At 42.7% G+C, this 15,354-nt stretch overlaps 1 protein-coding gene across 1 annotated transcript in view; it reads right to left on the bottom strand.

Annotated features, from left to right (window-relative positions):
• The window catches only part of LOC148526729 (uncharacterized), a 156,311-nt gene that overhangs the window by 37,830 nt on the left and 103,127 nt on the right, over window positions 1–15,354 (bottom strand). The window contains exons 9-10 of the mRNA XM_088470291.1: window positions 7,192–7,346; window positions 2,667–2,744 (exon numbers count right to left, since the gene is read on the bottom strand). Coding sequence (XP_088326417.1) covers window positions 2,667–2,744; window positions 7,192–7,346 — 233 coding nt within the window. The remainder of the gene's footprint in view (window positions 1–2,666; window positions 2,745–7,191; window positions 7,347–15,354) is intronic.

Here is a 15,354-nt window from a genome sequence, read left to right as displayed (position 1 = left end):
ACAGCAATAGAACAATTGTTTAATTGTGGTTCACATGTTTTTTGAACAATAAAAGTGAATGTTTCATCCGTACGTATTCTGCGGGTAAACACAAACACGGACAAGAGTAAAGTTTCTTGCATTGTGTTGAAAAAAAACAAACAATTAAGCTAATTGATACATTGATTGGCATGATACGATTGATGGAGGTAGGCAGAATAAAGGAGCAGGTAATCGACATCTGACAAGGCCACTTCCTGTTTATACTTGTGCGTGCGTTCCTTTCAAGCCATTTCGGGGATGTACGCTCGCTATTTCGTACGCTCGTTAGTTAGAGGAGGGGTCGTCAGAGTTTAGGGAGGAATTTTAGATGCGAACGAAAATACGAGCGAGCCATTGAATTTAAATATTTTTGTACGTACGCCTAACGTACGTGCGCCCGCTTGCGAGTGGGTCTGAATCAGGGCCATTGTGTCTTTTAATAATTTTATATGTGCATTTGGCCATGTCATTTATATATTAAATATTGTCATTAATATTATTATTTAGCAGCGCAAGTCCAGTGTGTGTTTTTTGTTTGGTATCTATTATTGGAACTTTCACAGTAGGTTCCATCTGGACTTGCAGCGCAGTATTATTTTACATATATGTTTTAATACTTTTTCTAGGGGGGACTAGTTAAGCGCCGTGTTTATCTTTTATTTTTTCGAAGTAATAAGGTAGGTATGAAGACAATAGGTAGGTTTATAGCAGGTAGGTACAGTGGCGTAAATTCATCCCAGACGCAAGTTATAATTTGGTGCCCCCCCCATTGTCACCCATAGTTCTGCCCCTGATCAGCGCTGGGATTGCACGTCCAACCTGTGCTATACAGTTAATTGTAGGACTCAGACTTTGCATTTCGGAAAAGTATTTTCGGTTTACACCTTGAACAGCATGTGACGCCATTGTAAGGTGATGTTTTGAAGGCTTAAACCAGTTAGATCTACAAGGCTACTTTTTTTTACGTCACATCGGAATCCTCCTCTGTGTGACATTATATAATGTAAATAGTAACAGCTGTAACTAGCCACCCTGGTTGATGTTTACCATCTAGCACAATGGCTGCACTCTGACACTTTATATATAACTAGATGTAACGAGACTGACAGTAGGAGAAATAATTAGGCCAAACTTATGGGTGTGGCTTTCCTTTCCATTTAGTTAAGGGGAATATAAATAATGCTGTTTGCAATGTTTTTTTTTTTTTTATTATCACTCAATAAAATATGAAAATGTTTTATTGTGGAGAGAGCAATATAATATTTTACTTATTTACATCTGTTAGGTCAGGGCTTGACACATTTTTGTAAAATCTAGGAGCCAGCTAAAAAGTTTAGGAGCCAGACCATGCCAGAGACCAAAATATATGAAAACTTGTAGAGACCATATCTGACCTGAATAAGGCCCCCTGTCTCTCCAGCCAGACCCTCACGGAATCAGTATGAAATACCGCCGGCCGCAATTCAAATACCCCTAAGTGCCTAACCCTAATCCCCCCTCTAAGTGCCTAACCCTAACCTCCCCCTTCCCCGCTGCCTGAACCTAAGTCCCCCGGGGGGGTGCCTAACCCTAAGTCCCCCCCCGGGGGTGCCTAACCCTAACCTTCCCTCCCCCTAGCCTAACCCTCCGGGGGGGGTGCCTAACCTTAAGTCCCCCCCGGGTGCCCTAAACCTAACCCTCCCCCTCCACGGCTGTCCGTTTGCGGCGCCCAGCATCCCTTCGATCCGGATGCCGGTCTCCCGGCGTCGGGGAAATGTCAGGCGTCTACATCTAGACGCCCGGCATTTCACCCTCGCCGGGATATGACAGTCGGGAAGCCAGCTGTCGGTATTAAGGCAGCCGGTTTCCCGATTGTATACCGATCCTCACAGCACAGTACACACATGGCAGCAGGGAGCACGTACACTACATACACACATTGTAGCAGGGAGCACACACTACATACAGCACATACACACATGGCAGCAGGGAGCACACACACTACATACAGCACAGTACACACATGGCAGCAGGGAGCACACACACTACATACAGTACAGTACACACATGGCAGCAGGGAGCACACACACTACATACAGCACATACACACATGGCAGCAGGGAGCACACACACTACATACAGCACATACACACATGGCAGTAGAGAGCACACACACTACCTCCCACCTCGACCCTAACTGTGTGGAGTTTATATATTCTCCCTGTGCTTGCGTGGGTTTCTTCCGGGTACTCCGGTTTCCTCCCAGACTCCAAAAATATACCGGTAGACTAATTGGCTCCCAACAAAATTAACCCTAGTGTGTGTGAGCATGTGATAGGGAATATAGATTGTAAGCTCCACTTGGGCAGGGACTGATGTGAATAGCCAAATATTATCTGTAAAGCGCTGCGGAATATGTGTGTGCTATATAAATAACTGGTAATAAATAATAATAATAAATAATTGAATCAGCCTTATAATGTTGTAGATTACTTTAAATCTCAAATACCAACAATGAATGATAAGAACACAGCTATTGTTTTGTACAACAAAACATTTGTAAGTAAAATAAAACAGTACACATGAAAATAGTAATTAAACTTCTTGCACTCATTAAACAGGCCTACACAACTGTGACGTGAACTTTGTGTCTGTGTAATTCATACCTTTTACAATGTTTTTTCAAAAGGGCAGTGATGGCATCATCTGTAATCTTACAGCCATTCATTGATAGGTTTTCCAATCTACAAGAACAGATGAAAGAAAAACTTTTGATTTCACAATAATAATAATAATAATAATAATAATAATAATAGTTTATGTCAAATATCTTGTGTATGTCTGAAAATGCTATATTAGGCATATTTTATGCACTGTATATTAAAATTATATAAGTCGACACTGGAGAGAATATAAAATACACTTGTTTGATTAATTACATTGTATATAGTCTATCTAGCAGATTATAGGGGGAATCATGGCATACAATTAGTTAAAGTAATTGATTGTAGGAAGATATGCTTGTGAGAGCTGCATTCCCTATGTGCATGGTGGCTTATTAGGGGCTATGCTCATACTTGCTGACAATCAGTTCCCTCTTTCCGGGAGGGAGATGATTGTCGGCTAACAGTGGGGGGCGTGCTCGGCCATGACATCACATTTGGGGGCGGGGCGGGGTGGAGCTGTGTGATTGCGTCATCGTGGCCCCGTCCCCTCTTCACAATGTCGTTATTTTCGGCATTGTGAAGCAGGGAGCGGGGTCATGATGACGCGATTCAGCGCAAATCGCGTCACCGGGTCCCTCCGCTGCGGGGGTTTTGATATTAACTCTGCGGGGGTAGGGAGGGATGCCAGCTTCCGGGAGGTTTGCCTGCCTTTCCGGGGGGTCGGGAGTGGCACACGAAAATCGGGAGGCTCCCGGCCAAATCGGGAGGGTAGGCAAGCCTGGCTATGCTGCCACCAGTAGTGGAGAGACTTTCTAATTCACCTCAGGATATGTTGTGTTGGTTTCTGTGTTACAATCTTGTCCCTGAGAGTGTGTTCTATGTGATGTGAAGGGTCTGGGGCATTTTAAGAGATGAGGGTGCCTGTGTGCAGCAGGCCCCTTCATTATGCAGTGGGGCCCTCCCATACCTGTGCCAGCAGATACCCCCTGTAAGTGCTCCTGATGCTACCATCTTTCTGTTAATATTCGTAAAGATGGCGCATGCGCAGTAGGGAGCAAAGACTCTGGCACAGTACCAGAGTATTTGCTGTCTGCTGTTCCTGCACCATCTTTCTGAATACATTATAGAAAGATGACGACACCGGGATCACTTACAGGGGATTCTGCCACACAGATTATCTCATGGGTGCAGGGTGTGCAGCACGGACCCCACCTGAACCCATGGGGTCATGTGCACCGCACACCCTGCACCAGGGCCGGCTCCAGCAGGAGCTGCGCCCTGTGCAGCAAGGACCTGGACACCCCAAACATTGCGCACAACCGAAAAGGGGAAGTGCCCTAATTACCATAGACCATGCCCCCTAAATGGCGCTATTTGGGAGCGTGCCCATATGTCAGTAGCTGGGCTGCCCCCAGCTCTCTCCCTGCACTGAATGGATGCCGCGCGCATTGTTCTTCTCTGGGGCTGGCACCGGCGCATATCATGCCCTAACAGCTTTGCTGGGCGCAGTAGTCCACCTGTAAAATATTGTTGTTCTATTACTCATTACCTCCGTACCCAAAGCCTCGGAGGTACGGAGAAGAGCCTTAGTGCTATTGGCAATAAGACTGGTTGTACCCACGAGGGGGGGAGGGGGCTGTATGTTTTTTCCTCTGGGGAAATCAGCCCTGGTACAAATAGATTTAGGGCTGATGCCTCCTCCGTATGCTGGTACTTGGAGAACCACAAGTACCAGCAAGCAGGGCATTACAATTACTGGGCAAGACAAGACACACACTGTGACTGTACAGTTTTATTTATACATACATGCACACTCACATTCACGCATACTCATCTAGTATTCCTGTAGCCAATCACGTCCCTTTGTCCATGTAGAAATCCACGTATATCTGTAAAAAAAAGAAATCAATACTCACCTATTCCTATGCGTAGTTCAAAGTCCCGATCCAGCATGGACAGGAGGAAAGGTATGTTTACACATACCCTTCCTATGCGCGAATGACTGGGACCCACGTGTGACCTGTCATTGCTGGAGACGCCAGCCTCCATAGGAGCTATCCGCTGATTGGCTCTAAGCGGTCAGACTGCCTGTCAGCATTTCCCCCAAAGGCTTCAATGGTGGGAAAGCTACATTGAAGTCTATGGTGGGAACCGCTACATTGTAGCCTATGAAGTTAACCGCAAGGCTCACCTAAATTATCTTGCGGTTACATCAATGGCTATTATTGATTTATAGATATATTTTACAGGTATCCGTGGATTACTATATGGACAAGGGGACGTGATTGGCTACAGGAATACTAGGTGAGTATACGCAAATGTGAGTGTGAGTGTAAATGTGAGTGTGCATATATGTTTTAAATAAAACTGTACTGTCACTGTTTTGCAGGTGACCTACATGTACCAGTGGGCCCATAATGCCCCGCATGTTGGTACTTGTGGTTCTTCAAGTACAAGCATGCGGGGAGGCTTGCTGGGACCTGTAGTTCCCCAGCAAAACACAATATTATGAAATCTATTTTTTACGCCACACATTTAACACAATCAACCCGGCACCCACTGCCATGGGTTGCTGGGGATAGATGAGTGAAACACTCACACTCTTTTAGATTGCCCGAGTTCTATGCTCACAATGGCAAAACATCTGGAATGCGTGTTTTGCCACTGCGAGTTACAGGGGTGTGAGAAACATGCGAGTTTGAAATGTTTTGAAAATGTGCGAATATAGCTCTATACTCACACTTTTTCAAAACTCACACCCTATTACTTCTCGCCCTATATTTTAATTTTCTTGAAATAAATGTGAGATGTGCGGGTTCGGTTATACTCGGTTACGTTTGGATTAGAAAACCGAATCTTATTGGCTATCGGCTGTCACGTGTTTTGGATAGCTAATAAAATAAATCCGAACTTACTCTAATTTGGTGAAAAGAACTGAGTAGAACCGAACCCGCACATTTCAAATAATAAATTGCATGTTTAGAGCAAACACACTGCAAACATGCTGGAATGCCGGCCACTTTAACTTTTTAACACATCTCCCTGTGGTTGCCAAGCTATGCTCAAATTTGCAACCTATTACATTCAGAGAGTTTACACTCAAACTTCCCGAAACTCATAGCGGGTCCCATCAAGTTTACTCTTGCCAGACATTTGCAATCTACCGCATTTCCCTAATAGCTGCTGCATGCAGTACTTACCTAATGGTTCCTGTGGCTGTAAATGCCCCTGCACTGGTTGTGTCAGTGTTTCTTAGGAAGGGGGGGGGGACCAAAATTAAATGATATATTGCCCCCCCATAAAATCGTCCCTAACGCCCTTGACCAATGATCTATATAATAATTTCCTAAGGTCTGTCTGGACTCCAACATGCGTGCTCTGTGGGAGATAGGTAGTACACTACCTCTCTAATGGCTCCCACTGTGAGGGAGATGGGAGTGGGACAGATCTAGAACCACAGAAGAATGGTAATGGGGTAAATATGAGAGAGGGAGGGCAGTATGGAGCAGGGGGCGGTGGACTGGACAAAGCAGAGAGGGGGGGGGATTGGGTGGGGAGGTAGGGCCATAGCAGCGTGTGGGTGGGGGTGGAAGGACAGGAGTCAGGGCATGCAGCATCTGATCTGGTGCGAGCCCAAACAGCAGGGGGAGGAGCAGAGCAGGCGGGGGCAGACTGAGATAACCCCCTTTACTAGTCATTTTCTATTGTCACATGATGATTATAGGTAATGATACAGTGTAATTCATCAAACTATAGGGGACAAATATCTCCAGTGCTTATAGTAAATTTCCTGCCCAACAATTCGCTGTGGTAGTAAATTACTGTGTTAGAGGTAGTCTTCTCAGTTGAAGAGATGGAAACAGAGTGATTGAGGATGAGGTTGAAAACATAGGGCCTGATTCAGAGCCGTTCGTAAGCGGCCGCTCGTTCGTTCTGACCGATGTTCGCTCATCTGCGCATGCGTACGGATTGTAATACGCATGCGCGAACCAGTCAGTGCGGCCGAAAATCGTTTGTTCGCTATATAGCGAATGCCTGCTACTTTGAGTGACAGGATGAGGCGTAAGTGGGTGGTAACAGGGGAAGGGGCTTGAAAACGGGGAGTGGAGATCAGAACGCAGGCGTGCTTAAAGGTCAAAACGGGCGTTTTAAGGGTGTGCATAATTAAAACAGCAGCGTCATTACCCACGTCACCTGGTTGTTTTATAGTCAGAACTGCTCGCAATATAGTGGTAGGGAAAACCAACCACAAGAATAGCGAGCAGTTCATACGCTGGTCGATGTACTCGATTAATCTAATAAATAGCGGACATGACGTATAACCGCAAGTTTTGCTCGCTCGTTCAGACTTAGAGGCGTGAACAGACCGCAATGAGCGAACGGTTCATTTGAATAGCCACCCCTTGTTTTGGAACGAACGACCGCAAATAGCGAGATGCTCTGAATCAAGCCCATAGTTTGTATGTTTTTGTGCAATTGCTTCACAAAAATGTAATTTCATTTCTACAGTATAATCAGTACGTACTGTGAAGATGCCTCTACTAGAGCAATTATGCCTTTATCAGTGGCCGCAGTCCAACTTATGTCCACTGATGTTAATCTGGAGCAGTAATTACTGGCATTTAATAAAACTGTATCTCCTTCATATCTCTGTCCACTGCAGTTTGTTACATTAAGTTCCTGTGTAAACAAAAGTAAAATACTTTAATGGAATATTTATGAAACTGCAAGTGCAAAAGGCAATTGGATGCTATAGGGTTAATTTCATAACATTATGTAATACACACAAGCCTCCAGTGAAGCCAATAGCAATCAATCAGATTTTATCTTATATTGTATAATCTTGTTTAGAAAAATAACAGCTATAATCAATAGATAGAGAGGTCAGCGGTCGCGCCACACCGCAGTAGCGACATGATGTCTGTGGAAGAGGACAGCATACAGCCCACCAGAGAGGAAAAACAAGTGGAGGAGGATGGTGAGACATGTGATGTCAGTGGAGGGTCAGTGTCCACGATGGAGGAAGGAGGACATGAAAGACTATGGGGCCTATTCATCATCACCTAATTTTTACAAAAGCAGGTAAAAATGCACATTTTCACCTGCAATTGTAAAAATTAAGTTATCAGGCCATTCATCAAGAGGGTAAAGCAGGTGATATCACAGATATCTCCTACTTACCTTCCTTTTGTGGAATGGCCACTGTCCCCCTACACTAGTATTAGGACAGAATTCATCAATCTCTGAAAATATAATATCTTTGGAGCTTCAGATGGCGAATGCTCCTGCTCAGGGCTCGCAGCCCGCTCCTTCCCTATGAGAAGGAGGTCCGGGTTGCAAAGAGGGATCCTTTCGGATCACTCCGCCCCTGTCCGGCTCCTCTCGCCAGATGTTGGGGCTCTTGTAGGTCAGGCATGCGCACTCCCGTCACTGCTCCGAAAAGGAGCAGTGAAGTCGATTGCGGGGACAACAGATTTCACATCAGCCATCACCGCACCGGAGCAATGATGAATTGGTCCGACAGCTGCGGTGAGTTAGAATGTTAATTATCAGGGTTCGTTCAGACCCCCATAATTAACATCATGAATAGTTGACATTGTTATGACAGAGAGATGGAAGTGATAGTCCTTATACTCAACCTGAATGATTATGACATGATTGATGTCCCTGAAAAATTTGTTGTTAAAAAAAGAAAGGAGGAGCAGCTACAGAAACTGTGGTCATACTTCAAGCACAAAGAGAGAAGGAAGCTAATGATACTATGTCAAAACATCAAACGCAGTAAGTACCCCCATTTTTGTGTTACCTTATGTGGCTTCTCATGATAAAAGTGTCTATAGTGGTGTAAAATTTACATATTTGTTCCAGGACAAAACAGGTGTGATCTTCCAAAGAAGAAGGACACTGTGCACGTACAAGGCCCAAAAGATGAGCATCTGGGAGTGGTCATACAGGAGAAAAATAAAGGTCAGCATTACACTATGGTGAGTACAGATAATATAAATCTGCCATTCTATTCAATGATTTTAAGTTTTGTAGTTTTAAACTATAAAAAAATTGTTCTAACAAAGATTATTGCTGAGTGTGGAGAAACAAATTGAAACACCAGACCCTCTAGTTGTGCACCATTATAAAATGTCATTACTTAGGGCTCTATTCATGATGTTAATTATCGGAGTCTGAACGGCGATAATTCTAACTCGTCGCGGACGCTGGAGCAATTCATCATTGCTCCAGTGAGGAGACAGCTGATGTGATAACCACCTGTCCCCGCAAGTGACTTCACTGCTCCTAAAGGAGTTAAAAGAGTGAATCTCTTAACTGCCCATTTCGGAGCATTAATGCTAGGAAGGAGCCGGACAGGAGTGGAGGGATTTGAAGATGGTGAAATATTATATTTTCGAAGCTTGATGAATTCTGTCCCCATACTAGTGTATGGGACAGCGGGCCATTCCACAAGAGGAAGGTAAGTAGGAGATATCTGTGATATCTGCTGCTTTACCTTCTTAATGAATGGCCCGATAACTTCATTTTTACATTTTACATTTTAAATGTGCATTTTCATCTGCTTTTGTAAAAATTAAGTAATGATGAATAGGCCCCTTAATGTTAATAACATGCAGTTTAGGCTGTACGATGCACATTTTGTAAGTGCATACAGTACTTTCAGTAATTAGATTTTTAGCATTACTGCAGTTATACCGAGTTTAACAGGAGGAAAACAGAAGGACATTCTATCAGCCATTTCTGCTTCTGAAGGATTGCTTTCATCAAACTATTGTGAGTTTGCTGACTCTCCACCACTAAAACCTGCTGTCTGCATATCCTGGACACTCCTAACTGAACTCCCTACTTGGACACTGCAAGGAGAAACCACTTTGCTTGCTACTTTTTATGACGCTGGGGACGGGACGCTGGGGCACATACCCCGAATCCGGTACAGTCATAGTAAATCCAGGACGCATAACATCCCTACCCTAACTCTTGCCCTAATACCATAACCCCTTACTTAATACCCTTGCATTAATTCCCTAACAACTCTAAACCCCAACCCTAACTCAAACCTACCCTAACATAACCTCTAATACCATAACCCCTAACCCAAATTGCTAAAACAACCCTAATGCTCTAACCCCTAACCTAACACTAATACCCTAACCCAACCCTAACCCTAATATCCTTACCCAAACCCCTAAACTAACCCTAATACCCTAACACTAATACCCTAACACTAAAGGGGCAGACTCAATGGGCCATGTGGTTCTTATCTGCCATCAAATTCTGTGTTTCTATGTAAATCATCTGAAGCACTGGGAAAGGTAAGCATGGCTTATTTTGAACTGGGGATTAGATAATTTTTTCTAAAATTATCCATAGGCCTTAATTCATAGATTTTATTTTTCTTCTAACCCCTTGAAGACATGTTCCACCCCCTTAAATACATCATAGTCATCAGTCCAACAATAAGAAGCTGTATATGGAACAAGATTTACACAGAGTACAAGAGATGCTTTCAGTTTTACAGGAATGTTGTACAAAGTTTAGTATAATTAAATAAAAAATAAGAAATTTAGAGTACACACTGCACAGCATGAAAAGTTCCTTCATGGACATCGGGAATGATAGACCAAGAGAAGTAGAAATGTAGAATTTGTTATTAGGTTGTGTAGCTATTAAATTGTTTTAGCAATGTAACAAGCTAGGTGCATGGATCTAGTCTAAATCTTTATAATCTTAAAATAATTATTTTTAAAGGGTTCTTCAAAGTTGTAAACAAAATGGTTTATAGGTCATGGGGCTATTCTATATCTTTATATTCTTATTCTTTATAAGCTGTAAAAACAATGATTTATAAATCATGAGCATATTCTATATCTTTATATTGTCTTTTCCAGGGGTTCTTCAGAGTTGTAAAAACGGAATAGGTATGTAATGCTGGCTGTTGGGATGCGTCTGTCAATATAGCGACAGCGGCATCCTGATGGTTGGTATCCTGACGGGGGGAGGGTAAGTACACTTACCCTCCCCCCTTTTCCCTCTAACCCTAACCCTCCCTTCTTGTAGCCTAACCCTCCCCACCCGGCACCCTAACCCTACCCATTAGTGCCTAAAGTTTCCCCCCTTAGTGCCTAACCCTAACCCTCCCCCCAGTGGTGCCTAACCCCCCAAAAAAAATCTAACGTTAACCTCGTTATGCTACCTAAACCTAACACCCCCCCCCTGCAGCTAACACTAAGAGCGCCCCAGACTTACCTCTTGCGGACAGGCTTCCTTCTGTGTTCCGGGGTGGGGATTAAGATAGGCGTCGGTATTTTGAAGTTTATCTTAAGTCCCTTGTCGGACTTCCCCCGTTGGGATCTACATCCCATAAAATCAATGATTTATAGGTCATGTGCCTATTGTACAACTTTGTATTGTAAAACTTTTTAAGGGGTGGGTTCTACTTGCAACAACACTGCTTCATTGCTCTCCTTCTTATTTTTTCATCAGTTTAAGGGGTGCATAAATATTAAACTGATAAAAACAGTGCTACATAGCACCCCTTTTCTAAACAACTGTGTCATATATAGTTTTACTTTATTTACTGTAAATATCAGTGGAAAATACTATGCTGACAATCACATAATTTCATTTAAAAAATAAAAAGTAAAATAAAAATATTTATTTTTACAACAGTATTTTGGTTTCTCTATTATTTAAGTTACAGCATTTTTAAATCCTAGTGTTTTGGGGGATGCTTCAGGTACATGGTGAAGCACATGGCAGTAATACTTGGGCACAGGTGTCTGCACTCACATGGAAGGTGGAGTATGCACACTATCACAGGCAGGGCCGGCTCCAGGGGTTGGAGCACCCTGTGCTGGCTCTCTACAGTACACCCAAACATTGCGCGTGGTGAAGCCGGCGTACACCTGGAAATAGGGCGTGGCCTGATTATCATAGGCCACACCCCCTATGTGACATTATTTGGAGGCGTGCCCACAGGGCACACCTCGAAATAACGTTAAGCTGTGGGGAGCCCCACTAGCTGGGCTTTCTCCAGCTCTCTCCCATCACTGAATGGATGCCGTGCACATGCACGCAGCATCCATTCATGCTCCGGGGTCCAGCACCGCCGCACAGCTGCAGCGGTGAGGGGCCGCAACCTCCCGATTTGACCACCTGCGGGCCACTTCGGCCCACGGGTGGAACAGTGGGACAGTACTGTCCCACTGAAATTGGGATGTTGGGGAGGGGTGCCCCCTCTATGGGTGGCGCCCCTATTCGACCACACTGGTCGAACACCCACAGAGACGGCCCTGATCGCAGGCCATCTTAAAGGGAAGAAGCAAAGTGAAAGGGGATGCTACAGGTGCCTGCTGAAGCACATGACATCAATACTTGGGCACAGGTATCTACAGGGCCGGATTAAGGACTGTGGGGGGGCCCTGGGCAACAAATGCGTGGGGGCCCCTATTAATAGAAGTTTATATATATATATATATATATAAACTTTTATTAATAGGGGCCCCATGCATTTGTTGCCCAGGGACCCCCCACAGTCCTTAATCCGGCCCTGTAGATACCTGTGCCCAAGTATATTGCTATATATATATATATATATATATATATATACAGTATACATAACTTTTACATATATACACACATGCATATATATGCACACATATATGTGTATATACTGTATATATATGTATGTATATATTTTTAACACATATAAGTGTAAATATATATATATATATATATACACACACACATATATATATATATATATATATATACACACACATATATATATATATATAAATACACTCTATATACAATACATACATACACACACAGACATAGACACAGATACACATACTGTATATACATTACCGCTGCTTACTTCAGTGGCAGCAGGCCAGCAGCAGACTAAGGGGCGGAGCCAAATTCAGGGGGCGGGGCTTAATCACGGGCCGCAATGTTATAACAGCATAACAAAAAAATAACATGTTCATCTTGTGCTTGGTGCCGGGGACAGAGTGGGGGGGCCCCTATGTGTGCGACCACCCCTATCTCCCTCCCTATAATCCGGCCCTGGGTATCTCCTGCCACCCGCAAAGGCTAAATCTGGGTTTGAACACATGCTGCACTTCACCTGCCGTAGACCTGCACATGCCAGCATGCCCTGCCACGCTATGGTACATGTTGCTGTGAAAGGCATACTGAGACATGTAGTTCCACGGCAAATGGGGTGCCACACACCAGCTTCCCCTGGTCTTCTTCCTTGTTTGCTGGTGTCATTCTTTCTCTTACTCTATGCTGTTATTTGGCTCCATAGCCCTGGGCTGACCAGTTTGGTGCTGGTTTTAACATTATGGCATGGTAACCCCACGCTATGTGTCTCCGTCATAATGTAAGTCCCCCGGCTGGTTCAGCCCAGTGTTGGTTACTGTAAAAATGAGGGATCCCCACACTGGCTTTCCTTTTCATTTGTTTTAAAATTGTTTTTACACTTTAAAACACAAAAGCCTGCACAGATCATACTGATATGTGCAGTGCTTCAGACAAACCCTTCGTTCACAGACAGGTCTGTTTAATACTTGTTCTATTCAGATGCAATTTCGTTGTGATTTTGATAGTTTTAAACAACACAATTCTTAGCAAATCTGTGATTTCTATTGTGGCCTATGTAAAGCAAAGGTGTTTTGACCGATGGTCTAATACTGTCTATTGCCGTCTACAGTCATGAGTGACTTATGATTTCAATGTAATTTTGCCGTCAGTAAATCTCTGATTTGCCAAATCAGCGGGATATCGCAGAAAAGCCCAAATCGACTAAAAATTATTTTTAGTAAATTTTACCACCAGTCTAGTGTATGAATGAGCTGCTCCAAGATTTTTAGATTTAGGTGCGAACAATCTTACAGGATTTTGCTTGCTCACATCCCCATTTTACTTGCAATTTCGTTGTTCAACATTGGAGCACCTGCTGTAAACAGAAGGCAAATGAAATGCATATGGCATACTAACGTGACTATATGTACATTCTAAAACGTACAAATCTATGCAATCGCATTGACCCATATGCAGGAGCAGCCATCATTATTATCTGCATTTACAACTACCCCATGCCTGGTGCAGGCGATGACACTGAATTTGAAATCCACTATGAATTCAGAATGGTAAGAAACCCCAGCTACATGCACACGGCACACCTCAGCACACCCACAAAATGACTCTCTTTTGTGCATTTGCATGGTTGTCACCCACTTGTTCCTCAGAGGAAATCATTTAGTGGCCACAGAGAAATGGCTGAAATGCATATGACTCTGACATTCGCAAACATGCCTATGCAGCCTGCAACACATGTACAATACATGAAAGATCGCTAAATACAGCCACGTGCAAAGTTGCATGTGACTTGGAACCTTTCCCATTATGTATCCTCATGAAACTAGGCACAGTTGCTGAACTGTAAGTGTGTAATATCACAAAACAACATATATGTTGTTTTTCTAATTGTTGTTTATACAGTAAATTATACACTTATTTAATTAAGAAAAAGGATAAGTAAGAAGAATTGGATTCATTTACTGTTGCAAAACATAAAAAAATGCTTTCTATTAAATGCGTTTGTCTTCAGGATAAAGATTTGGCAGATCAGACTGAGGTTCACCTTGATAAACAGCTGTCTCTTAACTCAGTACCATAATAAACATAACCTACAGTAAGGTGGAACGTGTGATATTCATTGTAGACAACAATGGACGCCGAACTATGCAAATTTGCAGATATTTTGATGAATTTAATTGAAACTGGAACATTATGTTCTCTTTGATCAATTCCACCTCTGCTGAAAAACAAAAGACCAATCTAATGATACCATTGAGGACACAATGGTAAGAAAATCACATCAGTAGAAAGCTATTAAAAATGCAATGAATTAGAAGACCGTATTTCTTTGTTGTTTTGTATTTTGTCTGATAATTATGGATTTATTCAGAATACAAGTGAAGAGATGATCTGGGAGTAAATCTACTAGAAAAGTGAAAGTGATTTATAATTTCTTCATAAATATAATATGCTCATCTTAAAATAAAAAAAAAAAATATATATATATATTTATATTTATATATATATATTTATATGTATATACATATACAGTATATATATATGTACAGTACTTGTCAAAAGTCTAGCACACCAGTATATTTTAAGGAATTTTCAATTGAACTGCACAGTAACTAAATAAAACCTGTTTTATTGGCTTAGTTTACAACATAAACAACTGTTTGAACAGTAAGGAAACAAAAAAAATACTTGTTTTGAAGTTTATTTAGGTAGTTTTAGGTAGTCTGCTTTCATTGAAGTAAGTGACGACCCTTAGCTTTGATAAGCGCTTTGCATATCCTTGGCATCCTATTTACTAATTTTTTCAGCTTTTGGTGATCTATTCGACTCCAGCAGCTTTGAAGAGCCTCCCAGAGGCCTTCAGTGTTGGTAGGCATCTGTTTTCGGACTTCCCTGTCTAGTTCTTCCCACAAAAGCTTGATCGGTGAAACATCTGGTGATTGAGGTGGCCATTCCATTTTTGTTATGACTTGAGCGTCTTGATTCTTTTGCAAATAATTAGTACACAACTTCGATGTATGTTTTGGATCGTTATTTTGTTGGCAAACGAAGTTTTGACCCACAAGTCGCCTTC

Source organism: Taudactylus pleione, unplaced genomic scaffold (genome assembly GCF_031769625.1).
Source record: "Taudactylus pleione unplaced genomic scaffold, aTauple2 ptg000095l, whole genome shotgun sequence".
Taxonomy (NCBI): Eukaryota; Metazoa; Chordata; class Amphibia; order Anura; family Myobatrachidae; genus Taudactylus; species Taudactylus pleione.
The sequence above is the reverse complement of the archived record's forward strand: the minus strand, read 5'-3'. Positions and strand labels throughout refer to the sequence as shown.